The sequence below is a fragment of the Grampus griseus genome (genome assembly GCF_964374135.1).
Source record: "Grampus griseus genome assembly, chromosome: 15".
In the NCBI taxonomy this organism is placed as follows: domain Eukaryota; kingdom Metazoa; phylum Chordata; class Mammalia; order Artiodactyla; family Delphinidae; genus Grampus; species Grampus griseus.
In genome coordinates, this window is record NC_139009.1 from 73,729,745 (window position 1) to 73,743,452 (window position 13,708).

Consider the following 13,708-nt stretch of genomic DNA (forward strand, 5'->3'; position numbering starts at 1 on the left):
GGGATTGCATTGAATCTGTACATTGCTTTTGGTAGTATAGTCATTTTCACAATGTTGATTCTTACAATCCAAGAACATGGTATATCTCTCCATCTTTGGTATCATCTTGAATTTCTTTCCTCAGTGTCTTACAGTTTTCTGCATACAGGTCTTTTGTCTCCTTAGGTAGGTTTATTCGTAGGTATTTTATTCTTTTTGTTGCAATGGTAAATGGGAGTATTTCCTTAATTTCTCTTCAGATTTTTCATCATTAGTGTATAGGAATGCAAGAGATTTCTGTGCATTAATTTTGTATCCTGCTACTTTACCAAATGCATTGATTAGCTCTAGTAGTTTTCTGGTCGCATCTTTAGGATTCTCTATGTATAGTATCATGTCAACTGCAAACAGTGACAGCTTTACTTCTTCTTTTCTGGTTTGGATTCCTTTTATTTCTTTTTCTTCTCTGATTTCCATGGCTAAAACTTCCAAAACTATGTTGAATCATAGTGGTGAGAGTGTACACCCTTGTCTTGTTCCTGATCTTAGAGGAAATCATTTCAGTTTTTCACATTGAGAATGATGTTGTCTGTGGGTTTGTCACATATGGCCTTTATTATGTTGACGTAAGTTCCCTCTATGCCTACTTTCTGCAGGGTTTTAATAATAAATTGGTGTTGAATTTTGTTGAAAGCTTCTTCTGCATCTATTGAGATGATCATATGGTTTTTCTCCTTCAATTTGTTAATATGGTGTATCACACTGATTGATTTGCATATATTGAAGAATCCTTGCATTCCTGGGATAAACCCCACTTGATCAAGGTGTATGACCCTTTTAGTGTGCTGTTGGATTCTGTTTGCTAGTATTTTGTTGAGGACTTTTACGTCTATGTTCATCAGTGATATTGGCCTGTAGTTTTCTTTCTTTGTGACATCTTCGTCTGGGTTTAGTATCAGGGTGATGGTGGCCTTGTAGAATGAGTTTGGGAGTGTTCCTTCCTCTGCTATATTTTGAAAGAGTTTGAGAAGGATAGGTGTTACCTTTTCTCTAAATATTTGATAGAATTCGCCTGTGAAGCCATCTGGTCCTGGGCTTTTGCTTGTTGGAAGATTTTTTACCACAATCTCAATTTCAGTGCTTGTGATTGGTTTGTTTATATTTTCTATTTCTTCCTGGTTCAGTCTTGGAAGGTTGTGCTTTTCTAAGAATTTGTCCATTTCTTCCAGGATGTCCATTTTATGGCATATAGTTGCTTGTAGTAATCTCTCATGATCCTTGGTATTTCTGCAGTGTCAGTTGTTACTTCTCCTTTTTCATTTCTAATTCTGTTGTTTTGAGTCTTCTCCCTTTTTTTCTTGATGATTCTGGTTAATGGTTTATCAAGTTTGCTTATGTTTTCAAAGAACCAGCTTTTAATTTTATTGATCTTTGCTATTGTTTCCTTCATTTCTTTTTCATTTATTTCTGATCTGATCTTTATGGTTTCTTTGCTTCTGCTAACTTTGGGAGATTTTTTGTTCCTCTTTCTCTAATTGCTTTGGGTGTAAGGTTAGGTTGTTTATTTGAGATGTTTCTTGTTTCTTGAACTAGGCTTGTATTGCTACAGACTTCCCTCTTAGAACTGCTTTTGCTGCATCCCATAGGTTTTAGGTCGTTGTGTTTTCATTGTCATTTGTTTTTAGGTATTTTTTGATTTCCTCTTTAATTTCTTCAGTGATCTCTTGGTTATTAAGTAGTGTATTGTTTAGCTTCCATGTGTTTGTATTCTTTACAGATTTTTTCCTGTAATTGATATCTAGTCTCATAGCATTATGGTCAAACAAGGTACTCGATACGCTTTCAATTTTCTTAGATTTACCAAGACTTGCTTTGTGACCCAAGATATGATCTATCCTGGAGAATGTTCCATGAGCACTTGAGAAGAAAGTGTATTCTGTTGTTTTTGGATGGAATGTCCTATAAATATCAATTAAGTCCATCTTGTTCAATGTATCATTTAAAGCTTGTGTTTCCTTATTTATTTTCATTTTGGATGATCTGTCCATTGGTGAAAGTGGTGTGTTAAAGTCCCCTGCTATGATTGTGTTACTGTCGATTTACCCTTTTATGGCTGTTAACATTTGGCCTATGTATTGAGGTGCTCCTATGTTGGGTGCATAAATATTTACAATTGTTATGTATTCTTCTTGGATCAATCCCTTGATCATTATGTAGTGTTCTTCTCTGTCTCTTGTAATAGTCTTTATTTTAAAGCCTATTTTTCCTGATATGAGAAGTGCTACTCCAGCTCTCTTTTGAGTTCCCTTTGCATGGAATATCTTTTTCCATTCCCTCACTTTCAGTCTGTATGTGTCCCGAGATCTGAAGTGGGCCTCTTGTAGACAGCATATATACAGGTCTTGTTTTTGTATCCATTTAGCCAGTCTATGTCTTTTGGTGGGAGCATTTAATCCATTTACATTTAAGGTGATTATCGATATGTATGTTCCTATTACCATTTTCTTAATTGTTCTGGGTTTGTTATTGTAGGTCTTTTCCTTCTCTTGTGTTTCCTGCCTAGAGAAGTTTCTTTAGCATTTGTTGTAAAACTGGTTTGGTGGTGCTGAATTGTCTTACCTTTTGCTTGTCTGTAAAGGTTTTAATTTCTCCATCAGATCTGAATGAGATCCTTGCTGGGTAGAGTAATCTTGGTTGTAGGTTTTTCCCTTTCATCATTTTAAATATGTCCTGCCACTCCCTTCTGACTTGCAGACTTTCTGCTGAAAGATCAGCTGTTAATAACCTTGTATGTTATTTGTTTTTCCCTTGCTGCTTTTAATATTTTTTCTTCGTATTTAATTTTTGATAGTTTGATTAATATGTGTCTTGGCATGTTTCTCCTTGGATTTATCCTGTATGGAACTCTCTGTGCTTTGTGGACTTGATTGACTATTTCTTTTCCCATATTAGGGAAGTTTTCAACTATAATCTCTTCAAATATTTTCTCAGTCCCTTTCTTTTTCTCTTCTTCTTCTGAGACCCCTATAATTCGAATGTTTCTATGTTTAATGTTGCCCCAAAGGTCTCTAAGACTGTCCTCAATTCTTTTCATTCTTTTTTCTTTATTCTGCTCTGTGCTAGTTATTTCCACTATTTTATCTTCCAGGTCATTTATCTGTTCTTCTGCCTTAGTTATTCTGCTATTGATTCCTTCTAGAGGATTTTTCATTTAACCTATTGTGTTGTTCATCATTGTTTGTTTGCTCTTTAGTTCTTCTAGGTCCTTGTTAAACATTTCTTGTATTTTCTCCATCCTATTTCCAAGATTTTGGATCATCTTTACTATCATTACTCTGAATTACTTTTTAGGTAGACTGCCTCTTTCCTCTTCATTTGTTTGGTCTGGTGGGTTTTTACCTTGCTCCTTCATCTGCTGTGTGTTTCTCTAAATTCTGATTTTGCTTAACTTACTGTGTTTGGGGGGGGCGTCTCCTTTTTGCAGGCAGCATGTTCGTAGTTCCCGTTGTTTATGGTGTCTGCCACCAGTGGCTAATGTTGGTTCAGTGGGTTGTGTAGGCTTCCTGGTGGAGGGTATTGGTGCCTGTGTTCTGGTGGATGAGGCTCAATCTTGTTTTTTCTGCTAATGGGTGGGGTTGTGTTCCTGTCTTGCTAGTTGTTTGGCATAGGGTTTCCTGCACTGTAGTTTGCTGGTCGTTGAGTGGAGCTGGGTCTCAGCCTTGAGATGGTGATCTCTGGGAGAGCTTTCACCATTTGATATTATGTGGAACCAGGAGGTCTCTGGAGCACCAAGACCCTGTCAGCCACACGGCTCAGAAGAAATGGGAGACAAAAAGAAAGAAAGAAAAAATAAAATAAAATAAAGTTATTAAAATTAAAAATAAAATTTTTAAAAATTATTAAAAATAAAAAAAGTAAAAAGAAAAAGAATGAAAGAAGAGAGCAACCAAACCAAAAAACGAATCCACCAGTGATAACAAGCACTAAAAACTATACTAAAAAACAAAACGGACAGACAGAACTCTAGGACAAATGGTAAAAGCAAAGCTAAACAGGCAAAATCACACAAAGAAGCATATACATACACACTCACAAAAAGAGAAAAAGGAAATATATATATATATATATATATATATATATATATATAAAAATAGAAGAGAGCAACCAAATCAGTAAACAAACCTACCAATGATAATAAACTCTAAATACTAAACTAAAATAAACATAAAACCAGAAAGAAATTGTTGCAGAAAGAAAACCCCAAGTCTACAGTTGCTCCCAAATTCCACCACCTCAATTTGGGATGATTCATTGTCTATTCAGGTATTCCAGAGATGCAGAGTACATCAAGTTGATTGTGGAGATTTAATCCGTGGCTCCTGAGGCTGCTGGGAGAGATTTCCCTTTCTCTTCTTTGTTCTCACAGCTCCTGGGGTTCAGCTTTGGATTTGGCCCTGCCTCTGCGTGTAGGTCGCCTGAGGGCATCTGTTCCCTGCCCAGACAGGACGGGGTTAAAGGAGTAGCTGATTAGGGGGCTCTGGCTCACTCAGGCTGGGGGGAGGGAGGGGTATGGGATGCGAGGCGAGCCTGTGGCGGCAGCAGCTGGCATGACGTTACAACAGCCTGAGGCATGCCATGTGTTTGCCTGGGGGAGTTGTCCCTGCATCATGGGACCCTGGCAGTGGCGGCCTGCACAGGCTCCCGGGAGGGTAGGTGTGGATAGTGACCTGTGCTTGCACACAGGCTTCTTGGTGGCTGTAGCAGCAGCCTTAGTGTTTCATGCCCGTCTCTGGGGTCCACACTGTTAGCCGCAGCTTGCGCCCGTCTCTGGAGCTCATTTAGGCAGTGCTCCAAATCCCCTCTCCTTGCACACCCAGAAACAATGGTCTTTTGCCTCTTAGGCAGGTCCGGACTTTTTCCCGGACTCCCTCCTGGCTAGCTGTGGTGCACAAGCTCCCTGCAGGCAGTGTTCACGCAGCCAATCCCAGTCCTCTCCCTGGGATCTGAACTCTGAAGCCAGAGCCTCCCAGCCCCCACCCATCCCAGTGAGCAGACAAGCCTCTCAGGCTGGTGAGTGCTGGTTGGCACTGATCCTCTGTGCAGGAATATTCTCCGCTTTTCCCTCTGCACCCCTGTTGCTGTGCTCTCCTCCGTGACTCCGAATCTTCACCCCTGCATACTCCCCGTCTCCGCCAATGAAGGGTCTTCCTAGTGTGTGGAAACTTTTCCTCCTTCACAGCTCCCTCCCTGAGGTGCAGGTCCCATCCCTATTCTTTTGTCTCTATTTTTTCTTTTTTCTTTTGTCCTACCCAGGTACATGGGGAGTTTCTCACCTTTTGGGAAGTCTGAGGTCTTCTGCCAGCGTTCAGTAGGTGTTCTGTAGGAGATGTTCCACATGTAGATGTATTTCTGATGTATTTGTGGGGAGGAAGGTGATCTCCACGTCTTACTCCTCCGCCATCTTGAAGATCTCCCCGCTCTCATCCTCTTTTAGGCAGCATTCTAGTATCTCCCAAAAGCAAATTCAATGTCACAAAACTTTGGCAAGCAATGTCAGTTTACCCGAAGATTTCCAGGGGAGACAGAGAGTTTGCATCACTCATCACACAGCAAAATGTATCAAGCATCCACAGGGGTCCCCTCTGTTCACCTCCGGAGTTTCTCTCAGCCCATGCCCCACACGGCCTCTCTGGCTGTTTCCCATCTAGCAGCTCCCATTCCCCTCTTGTCTGTATTGTTCCCTTTTCTGTGCAGAGCAGTTTAGCTCACTCTGGCTTCTTTAATCATTATGTGCTCACACCCATAATACAATTCAAAGGCGTCGCCATACACACCACTCACAGTAGAAAACAGTAATAATTGTAAATAGATCCTCTTTCCCTGCCACACATCTTTACTTCCTGCTACATGCCCTTATACCTCTAGCCAGTGCTGGCTCTCACTCCGGAGGCCAGGCCAGCCCAGGCCTCATGTTTTTAAAACACTGCTCTGTACTCTGGGAATCCAAAATGGATTTTCACAGACATTGCCCATCAAACACAGTTCAGGTTCCAAAGCCACATCCAACCTGTCCCTGTTCTGTCTCTAGAGCCACATTTCCCACTAGTCCTCTGCCAGCAGCCAAATGGATCCATTCACATTCCCTGGACTCCCCAGATGCTTCTGTGTTTATGACCCTCTCTGTTTAGAATGCCCTCCCTCCCAGATTAAGTGCCACCTTCTCATTAAGTGAAGCCTGTGGATAAGGCTGCAGTCTTCTGGGGCTGGATGTCCAAAATGGTCACTTACGTGGCTGGGATATCAACTCCTACAGTCACCTCTCCATGTGGTTTGGGTGCTCACAACAGGGCTGCCCCAAGAGGGCAGCTCCCAAAAGCAAATGTTCTAAGAAGCCAAGGTAGAAGCTACAAGGCCTCTTCTGACCTAGCTTTGGATGTCAGGCAGCACCACTTGTGCTATAGTCTCTTGGTCAATGGAGTCACTAAAGCTAGCCCAGATTCAAGAGGAGGGGATTTAGGCTCCACTTCTCCATGGAAGGAGTAGCAAACAATTTGCAGCAGTCTTTCTCCAACACCTGTGAATGCCTCATGTGGAACTTCCACCACTCTGCTTGGGGTGGTGGGCTCTTCTCTCCTGCTGAAGTCTGACCTCCCAGAAGGCAGGAAGGAAGTCTCACCCAACCCTGCTTCCCCCCGTGGCGCTTAGCACCATATGACACATCATGAGTGTCTCATGAGTGAAGAGGCTGTTTGCATCCCTCCATTAAAAATGGCTGTTGAAATATTCAAACAATTTTTATATACTAGACCAAGCTTGGTTTTTCCTCTAGATGTCTTGTTTGGTGGTCAGGGGGCTGGCAGCAATAGGAGCTGCAGGAGAGAACGGAAATGAAGAATTGAGAGAAATGAGAGGCATGTTGTGTAGGCACACCTGGGCTCTCTTCCAACAAGAAGTGCATCTGCTGTGGCAGCCTTTAGAAGCCATTTCTACTCGGGTCACAGCTCAGTTCCTCAAGGCAGGGGTTGCCGTTCTCACGCCTCTTCCTTTAGTTGGTGGGTATTAAAACAAGCAAGGTAAAGATTAGTAAATCCTTTAATTCTATCTAAATGACTTTGATAACACTTTTCTCATCCTGGGTGTTTTGGAATTCATGCTTTTCAAGGTTTTAAAAATCTCCTTCAAGAATTAAAAATGAAGATGCCCTGAAAATATCTTGAGCCAACAGAAAAAGGGTTATAGGATGAATCATCAAAACACTGGAGATTTGCTATTTGGAAGGGAAACTAGAAACCCAAAACACAATTGTAGGTGACAGCCCTGACCAGGACATCCTCTACCAAACCCATCCATAATTCCATTTCACACTAAAGTTATTTAGAGTGTGTCAAGATTCGCCATGTTTTATTTTGGCACCGAACTTACGAGGTCTTCACTGGACTTTAAACTCTCTGCCTCTTGTCAGGTTCTTAAAGAAAACTCTTTGCTTCTAAGTGTATTAAAGTAACAACTCCATTATTCTTTGTTGACCAAACTTTCCAGAGAATTAACAAGGCTTTCCCAGTTCTCTAGAATAAGTGAATGCTTCCTCCAAGCCCTTTTAATTTTAGGGAATGGAGGCCTATCTTTGGGTGAGGAGACAGACAGTCAGATCCTTTCCCCTTGTGCTCCACCCTGTTAGCAGAATGAGTTGGGGGTGGTACAAGGAGGCCTGCACAAGGACAGTGCAGCATTTTTAGGGGCTTGTGAAGCACGGTTCTTGACCTTGATCTGCCTTGGCCCTCAGTTGGTCTCCAGTGTCCAATCTGCTTCAATCTGTCTGATCTCGCCATGAGCAATGCATCTCGATCCCTCTCAAGGTGACCAATGAATTGGGCAGCCCTTCCTCACCTGGCACCTTTGCCCCTTGTGCTGTGGATCCTCAAGGCCGAAGCCATAAGGATGGTCCTCTCATCCCTCATGAGACCCCAGTCTCTGCTGCAAGATCCCCTTGGCCATGACTTGCAGGCAAGCCCCTGAGTTCAGGCTCTGCTCAGATTTGTCACACAGCTCAAGACCCTTGGGAATTTCTGAATCTCCCCTCCCCCTGCCCTTGTGCTACTTGGAAGTGGCAGGAAATGGGTGGGGCTGCCTCTGTCCCTCTCACCTGAGCCTTCCATGCCACCATCTCTGCTGCCTTCCTGATATCCTTGTAATGTGAGTCACCTTTTGGGGAGGAGGCCTGTTCCCAAAATTTCCAGGTGGGAAGCAGGGTGGAAGTCTTCTTTAAAGCTGGTTCCTCTTAAATTTCAAAGAAAATTCTTACACGTTCTTCCCACACCCTAAGAATTATCTTAGGAAAATGCCAAGAAGAGGGCATGACCTTACCTAGTCCTTACACCTCTCATCCGAAGTGATTATCAAATGTGAGTTGAGGATATGAGAAACTCGTTTTGCCAGCTCACCTTTATTTTGCATTTTCTGTCCAAAGTCAATATTATGCCTTTTCAATAGTCAAGAATTTGGCACTGGTCCATTTCTGGAAAATGGGGAGAGAAAGAGGAGTGCACAAAATAAGTATTACATATAAATGTGTCAATTTGGGATGAATTCTGGACTTTTTCATGGTACAGTATTCACCACCTGTGCTGCTATTTACTCACTGAGTTTGGGGCAGTCAGGGTGAGGAGCAGGGATATTTTTTCCTCCATGAAATTGAATTAACTCAGAGACACTGATAGAGTTCTCTTTCACAGTTGTTCAATACAACAATCGAAACCTCTGTGAGGACAGATGATCTACAGCAGCGCATGGAAATTCTACTAGAACAGACTCTCCTAACGGCTTATGTCAATGTCTCGAGAGGACTTTTTGAACAACATAAACTCGTCTACAGCTTTATGCTCTGTGTTGAGATCATGCGTCAGCAAGGAAGCTTAACTGATGCTGAATGGAATTTCTTTCTCCGAGGTTCTGCAGGATTGGAAAAGGTATCTGTGTCAAGATTAGATTGTGAATGTTATTAGATAGAGCCCACAAGCACCTACCAATGCTCCACGGTGACTCTGATGGCTGAAGGTTATACATTCAGCTGTGTGGCCCGCTAGGGGTCAGGGACCCAGACTATAATTTAGTTCTGTCTTTAGTCACTATATAATGTTGGTAACATTTGACCTCTTTGTGCAGCGATGTCCTCACCTGTAGAAAAGAGATGTTGGGAGTAACCAGTGAACTAGTAGATGGGGACATGTTTTGAAAAGTTGACCATCTTACAAATGGGAAGAGTTGAAATCCAATAAAAGTTGTAATTCACAGATCTGGCCACACTGTTTGTGAAACAATGACCCCCTCTTGCCTGGACCCATCTTTCATTATAAAGCACGGGAAGGACTAGAACTTGATTGTTGACTTCTGTCATACCATAATATTTGCCTAAATTGCCCCAGCCCCTCAAATTGGCCTAACTCACCCATGTACCACAGACCTGGTGGCCCACAGAACTGAGGCACAGTCCCCCAACTCTTGCCTGCAAGTCCATCCAGTCCAGCTCTAAACTCTTGGCTCTGTCTTCAATCTCGAGCCCTACCCTTGGCCCCTACAGACCTGACACCTGCATCTGTTTGCCAGTATTTGAGCCTCAGAGTAACACTGGGACATTGGACTTTGTGCTTTCATTTGACTCTCAGCACCCTGCACTCCCAGGACAAGCCCAAAGAAGACCTCTACACCAGATGGTCCTTCTTTCCTGACCCCCACCCACCCCGTATACATACATATTCTGTTAATCCTTGCTTAACACTGTCTTAACTTCATAATCACAGTTAATAGTTATATAGGGTTTTCTATGTGTTTTATGTATATCTACTCATTTATTTATTTCAGTATTCCTGTTGGGTGAGTTCCTAATTTTATCTCTAGTCTGAAGATAAGTTAATTAGGCACAAAGAGATGATGTAACTCATCATGATCACACACTTATTAGGGTTTGGAACCAGGATTCAAACCCTTGCAGTCAAGTCTGTAGAGCTTGCCCTCTTACCCACCTCACTCTGTTACTATTGGTCAGTCACTCAGCCAAGCCCTTCCCGGCATTGTCACCCTTCTTCCTTCACAGTATTCTTGTTAACAGCTGTGTTTACAGGTTTTTCAAGCAAAGGCTCAGAGAGGTTAAAGACCTTTCCAGAATCACATAACTAATAATCATAAAAACACTTAACAAATGAAATAAAAGAGAACTTCTTCAACCAGATAAAGAGCATACACAAAAACCCACAGCTAACATCATACTTAATAGTGAAAGCCTGGATGCATTCCACCAAGGATCAGAAACAAGAAGGATGTTTGCTCTCACCACTTCTTTTCAACATTGTACTGGAAATTCTTGCCAGGACAGATACACAAGAAAATGAAATGAAAGGCATCCAGATTGGAAAGGAAGAAGTAAAACTATCTCTATTTGCAGATGACATGATTTTGTACATAGAAAACACTAAGGAATTTACTTAAAAAAAAAACTATTAGAATTAATAAACAAGCTCAGCAAGGTTGCAGGATACAGGATCAACGTACAAAATTAATTTGGATTTCTTTACATTTGCGATGAACAATATAAAGTGAAACTAACAATTCCATTTACAATGGCATCAATAATAATAAAATACTTAGAAATAAATTTAACAAAAGAAGTTCAAACTTATACTCTGAAAACTACAAAACAGGCTGAAAGAAATCAGAGGACCTAAATCAATAGGAAAACATCCCATGTTCATGGATTGGAGACTTAATATTGTTAGGATGGCAATACTCCACACACTGATCTACAGATTCAGTGATATCCCTATCAAAATTCTAACTGGTTTCTTTTCAGCAATTGCCAAACTGATCCTAAAATTCATACAGGATTACAAGAGATCTAAAATCCCAAAGCTTACTACAAAGCAGCAGTAATCAAGACAGCAACATATTAGCATAAGGATAGACATATGGGTAAATGGAATCAATGTGAAAGTCCAGAAATAAAGCGATGAGTCTATGGTCAACTGATTTTGACAAGGATGTACTGATACATACTACAACATGAATAAACCTCGAAAACATTAAGATGTTACAGGATTTGTATTTAGAATAGATAAAGAATTCTTATGAATCCATAATAAAGACAACCCAACTTAGAAATAGCCAAAGGACCTGAATAGATATTTCTCCAAATATATACATAAGCACATGAAAAGATGTCTGACCTCATTATTTATCAGGGAAATGCAAATCAAAATGATAAGGAGATGCCATTCACACCCACTAGAATGGCTAGAATCAAAAGACAGATAATACTAAGTGTTGGTGAACATGTGGACAAATCAGAACCTTCATAAACTGCTAACAAACATGAAAAATGGTGCAACTGCTTTGGAAAACAGTCTGGCAGCTCCTCAAGCAATTAAATGTAGAATTACCACATGATCCAGCAATTCCACTCCTAGGTATATATCAAAGAGAAATGAAAACATAGGTTCACACAAAAACTTAGACATGAATATTCATAGCAGCACTATTTGTAATAGCCAAAATGGTTAAAGCAAGCCAGTCCATCAACTGATGAGCAGGTAAACAAAATGTGGTATATCCATAACAACAGAATATCATTCAATCATAAAGAGGAATGAAGTACTGATACATACCACAACATGAATAAACTTTGAAAACATTAAGCTAAGTGAAAGAAATCAGCCACAAAAGACCACATATTATAAAATTTGATTTATATGAAGTATTCAGAAGAGGCAAATGGGTAGAGACAGAAAGCAGTACCAAACTTTCAAAGTTTTGTTTCAAAGTACTAAATTTTCAAAGAACTAGTTTCAGTTTCTTAGGGCTAGAGGGCATGGGCAGATGGGAGGGGAACTGCTAAAGGATACATGGGGGTTTTTGAGGAGATGAAATGTTCTAAAATTGACTGTGGTCATGGTTACACATAACTGTGAATTTACTAAAATACATTGGATTGTATGCTTTAAATGGGTGAATTGCATGGTATATGAATTGTATCTCAATAAAGCCATTTAAAAATGTGGTATAAAACCTCAGGCAAATATTCATGAAATTTTCAAAGAACAAGTTTCAGTCTACAATCACAGCTGTTTTCCTGTCTCTTTTTAAACTGTTTAGCCACATGCAAAGGCTTCATGGAATATTGCCAGATGGCACAATACTTTTCCCAGAAATTTCTGGGAATATATGAAATGATTAGACGTATACACACTTAGCCCAGCTGGAATGAGATGTTCACTTGTCTTGCTACTGATTTTGCTATACTACTCAACTTTTCCTATCTCCTAGAGGTGAGAACATCTGGGAACTGGATTTAAAAACTAGTTCTCTAGGAAAAAATCATTAATATAAGAATATTTGAGGGGTGGGGAGAGACTGGTGTGACATATTGGAGGACAGGCTAGAAGTAGACTTTACAGATTTTATTTTAACCTTTCACCAGATCAACTGCTCTCTGCATATGTCAACATGAAAAGTTTCATCAGCTGTACTTCTGTTCAAAGGCCAACAAATAGAATTGACTCAACACCATTTCTATCTCACTATATCTTATATTTGTCCTGGGTAAATGGTTATTTTTAACATTCTATTAGAGCTTGATTTTTCACTTAGACAAGGTGAAAGCATATTCTGTGGTTGTCTTTGTGACAACTTTCTGTTCTTTCTGTCTTCTAATAGGAACGCCCACCTAAGCCTGAAGTTCCCTGGCTGCTTACTGCCATGTGGTTCGCATGCTGTGACTTAGAAGAAGAATTTCCAGTTTTTAAAGGACTTACACAATACATAGTGTTACATCCTATTTCCATACGCATAGGTAAGACGTCAAAAAGGCTCTGCTATATGGGGTTGTAAACAAGCTTGTGAATCCTAACTTTAAGGTCTCCTTTAACCTCTTCTGCAATATCAATAATTTTCACTAGGAAATGTCTTCATTATTAAGAAATTGTGAATTATTTGTTTTCCCAATTTCTTGAGTTGAATGCTTGGTCCATGAATTTTCAATATTTCATGTTTACTATTATACCCATTTTAAAAAGATGCATTTACCTCTAGGTATTGCTTTAGCTGCATCCCATACTTTTTTTTTTTAACTTTTTATTGACGGATAACATACATATGGAAAAGTACACAAATCAGAATCAGCAATTTGATTATCAAAAACCGACTATACTTATGAGCCACCACCCAAGTCAAGAAATAGACCAGTACCAGCATCACAGAATCCCCTTATACTCCTTCATAGGACCCTTTCCCTTTTCCCCAGAGGTTATGCCTGCTCTAATTATAACATTTTATGTTACTTTTTCCCCAAAAGTTTTACTCTGTAGCCCTTTTGATTCTAAAAGTATACTTTTTAATTCAAACGCATTTACGATTTGGGGGTGCTATCTTTTTATTGTTTATAATTTACTTACATTGTAGAAATTATACTCATGGTTTGCATGAACTTGTTTGTAATTTATTTATACTTCAGTTTATGTAAAATGTTCCATGTGTGTCTTTTCTTGGATGCAAAAGATATGTAATCTTTTGAACTAAAGATATGTAATCTTTAGTTCAAACCTATTAATTGTGGTGTTTATTTTACTGTCTTTTATACTAAATCTGTAAGGCTCACCACTATGATTGACAATTTCTCTTTGTAATTCTGGAATTTCTCCCATTGTATCTTGTGGAACTGATGCTGTTAATTATAAATGCGTTT

The 13,708-nt window shown here is 40.1% G+C and overlaps 1 protein-coding gene across 1 annotated transcript in view; it reads left to right on the plus strand.

Moving 5' to 3' along the window:
* The window catches only part of DNAH6 (dynein axonemal heavy chain 6), a gene marked incomplete at both ends in the record, with an annotated part of 289,518 nt that overhangs the window by 212,548 nt on the left and 63,262 nt on the right, over window positions 1-13,708 (plus strand). The window contains 2 exons of the mRNA XM_082672762.1: window positions 8,712-8,945; window positions 12,682-12,817. Coding sequence (XP_082528888.1) covers window positions 8,712-8,945; window positions 12,682-12,817 — 370 coding nt within the window. The remainder of the gene's footprint in view (window positions 1-8,711; window positions 8,946-12,681; window positions 12,818-13,708) is intronic.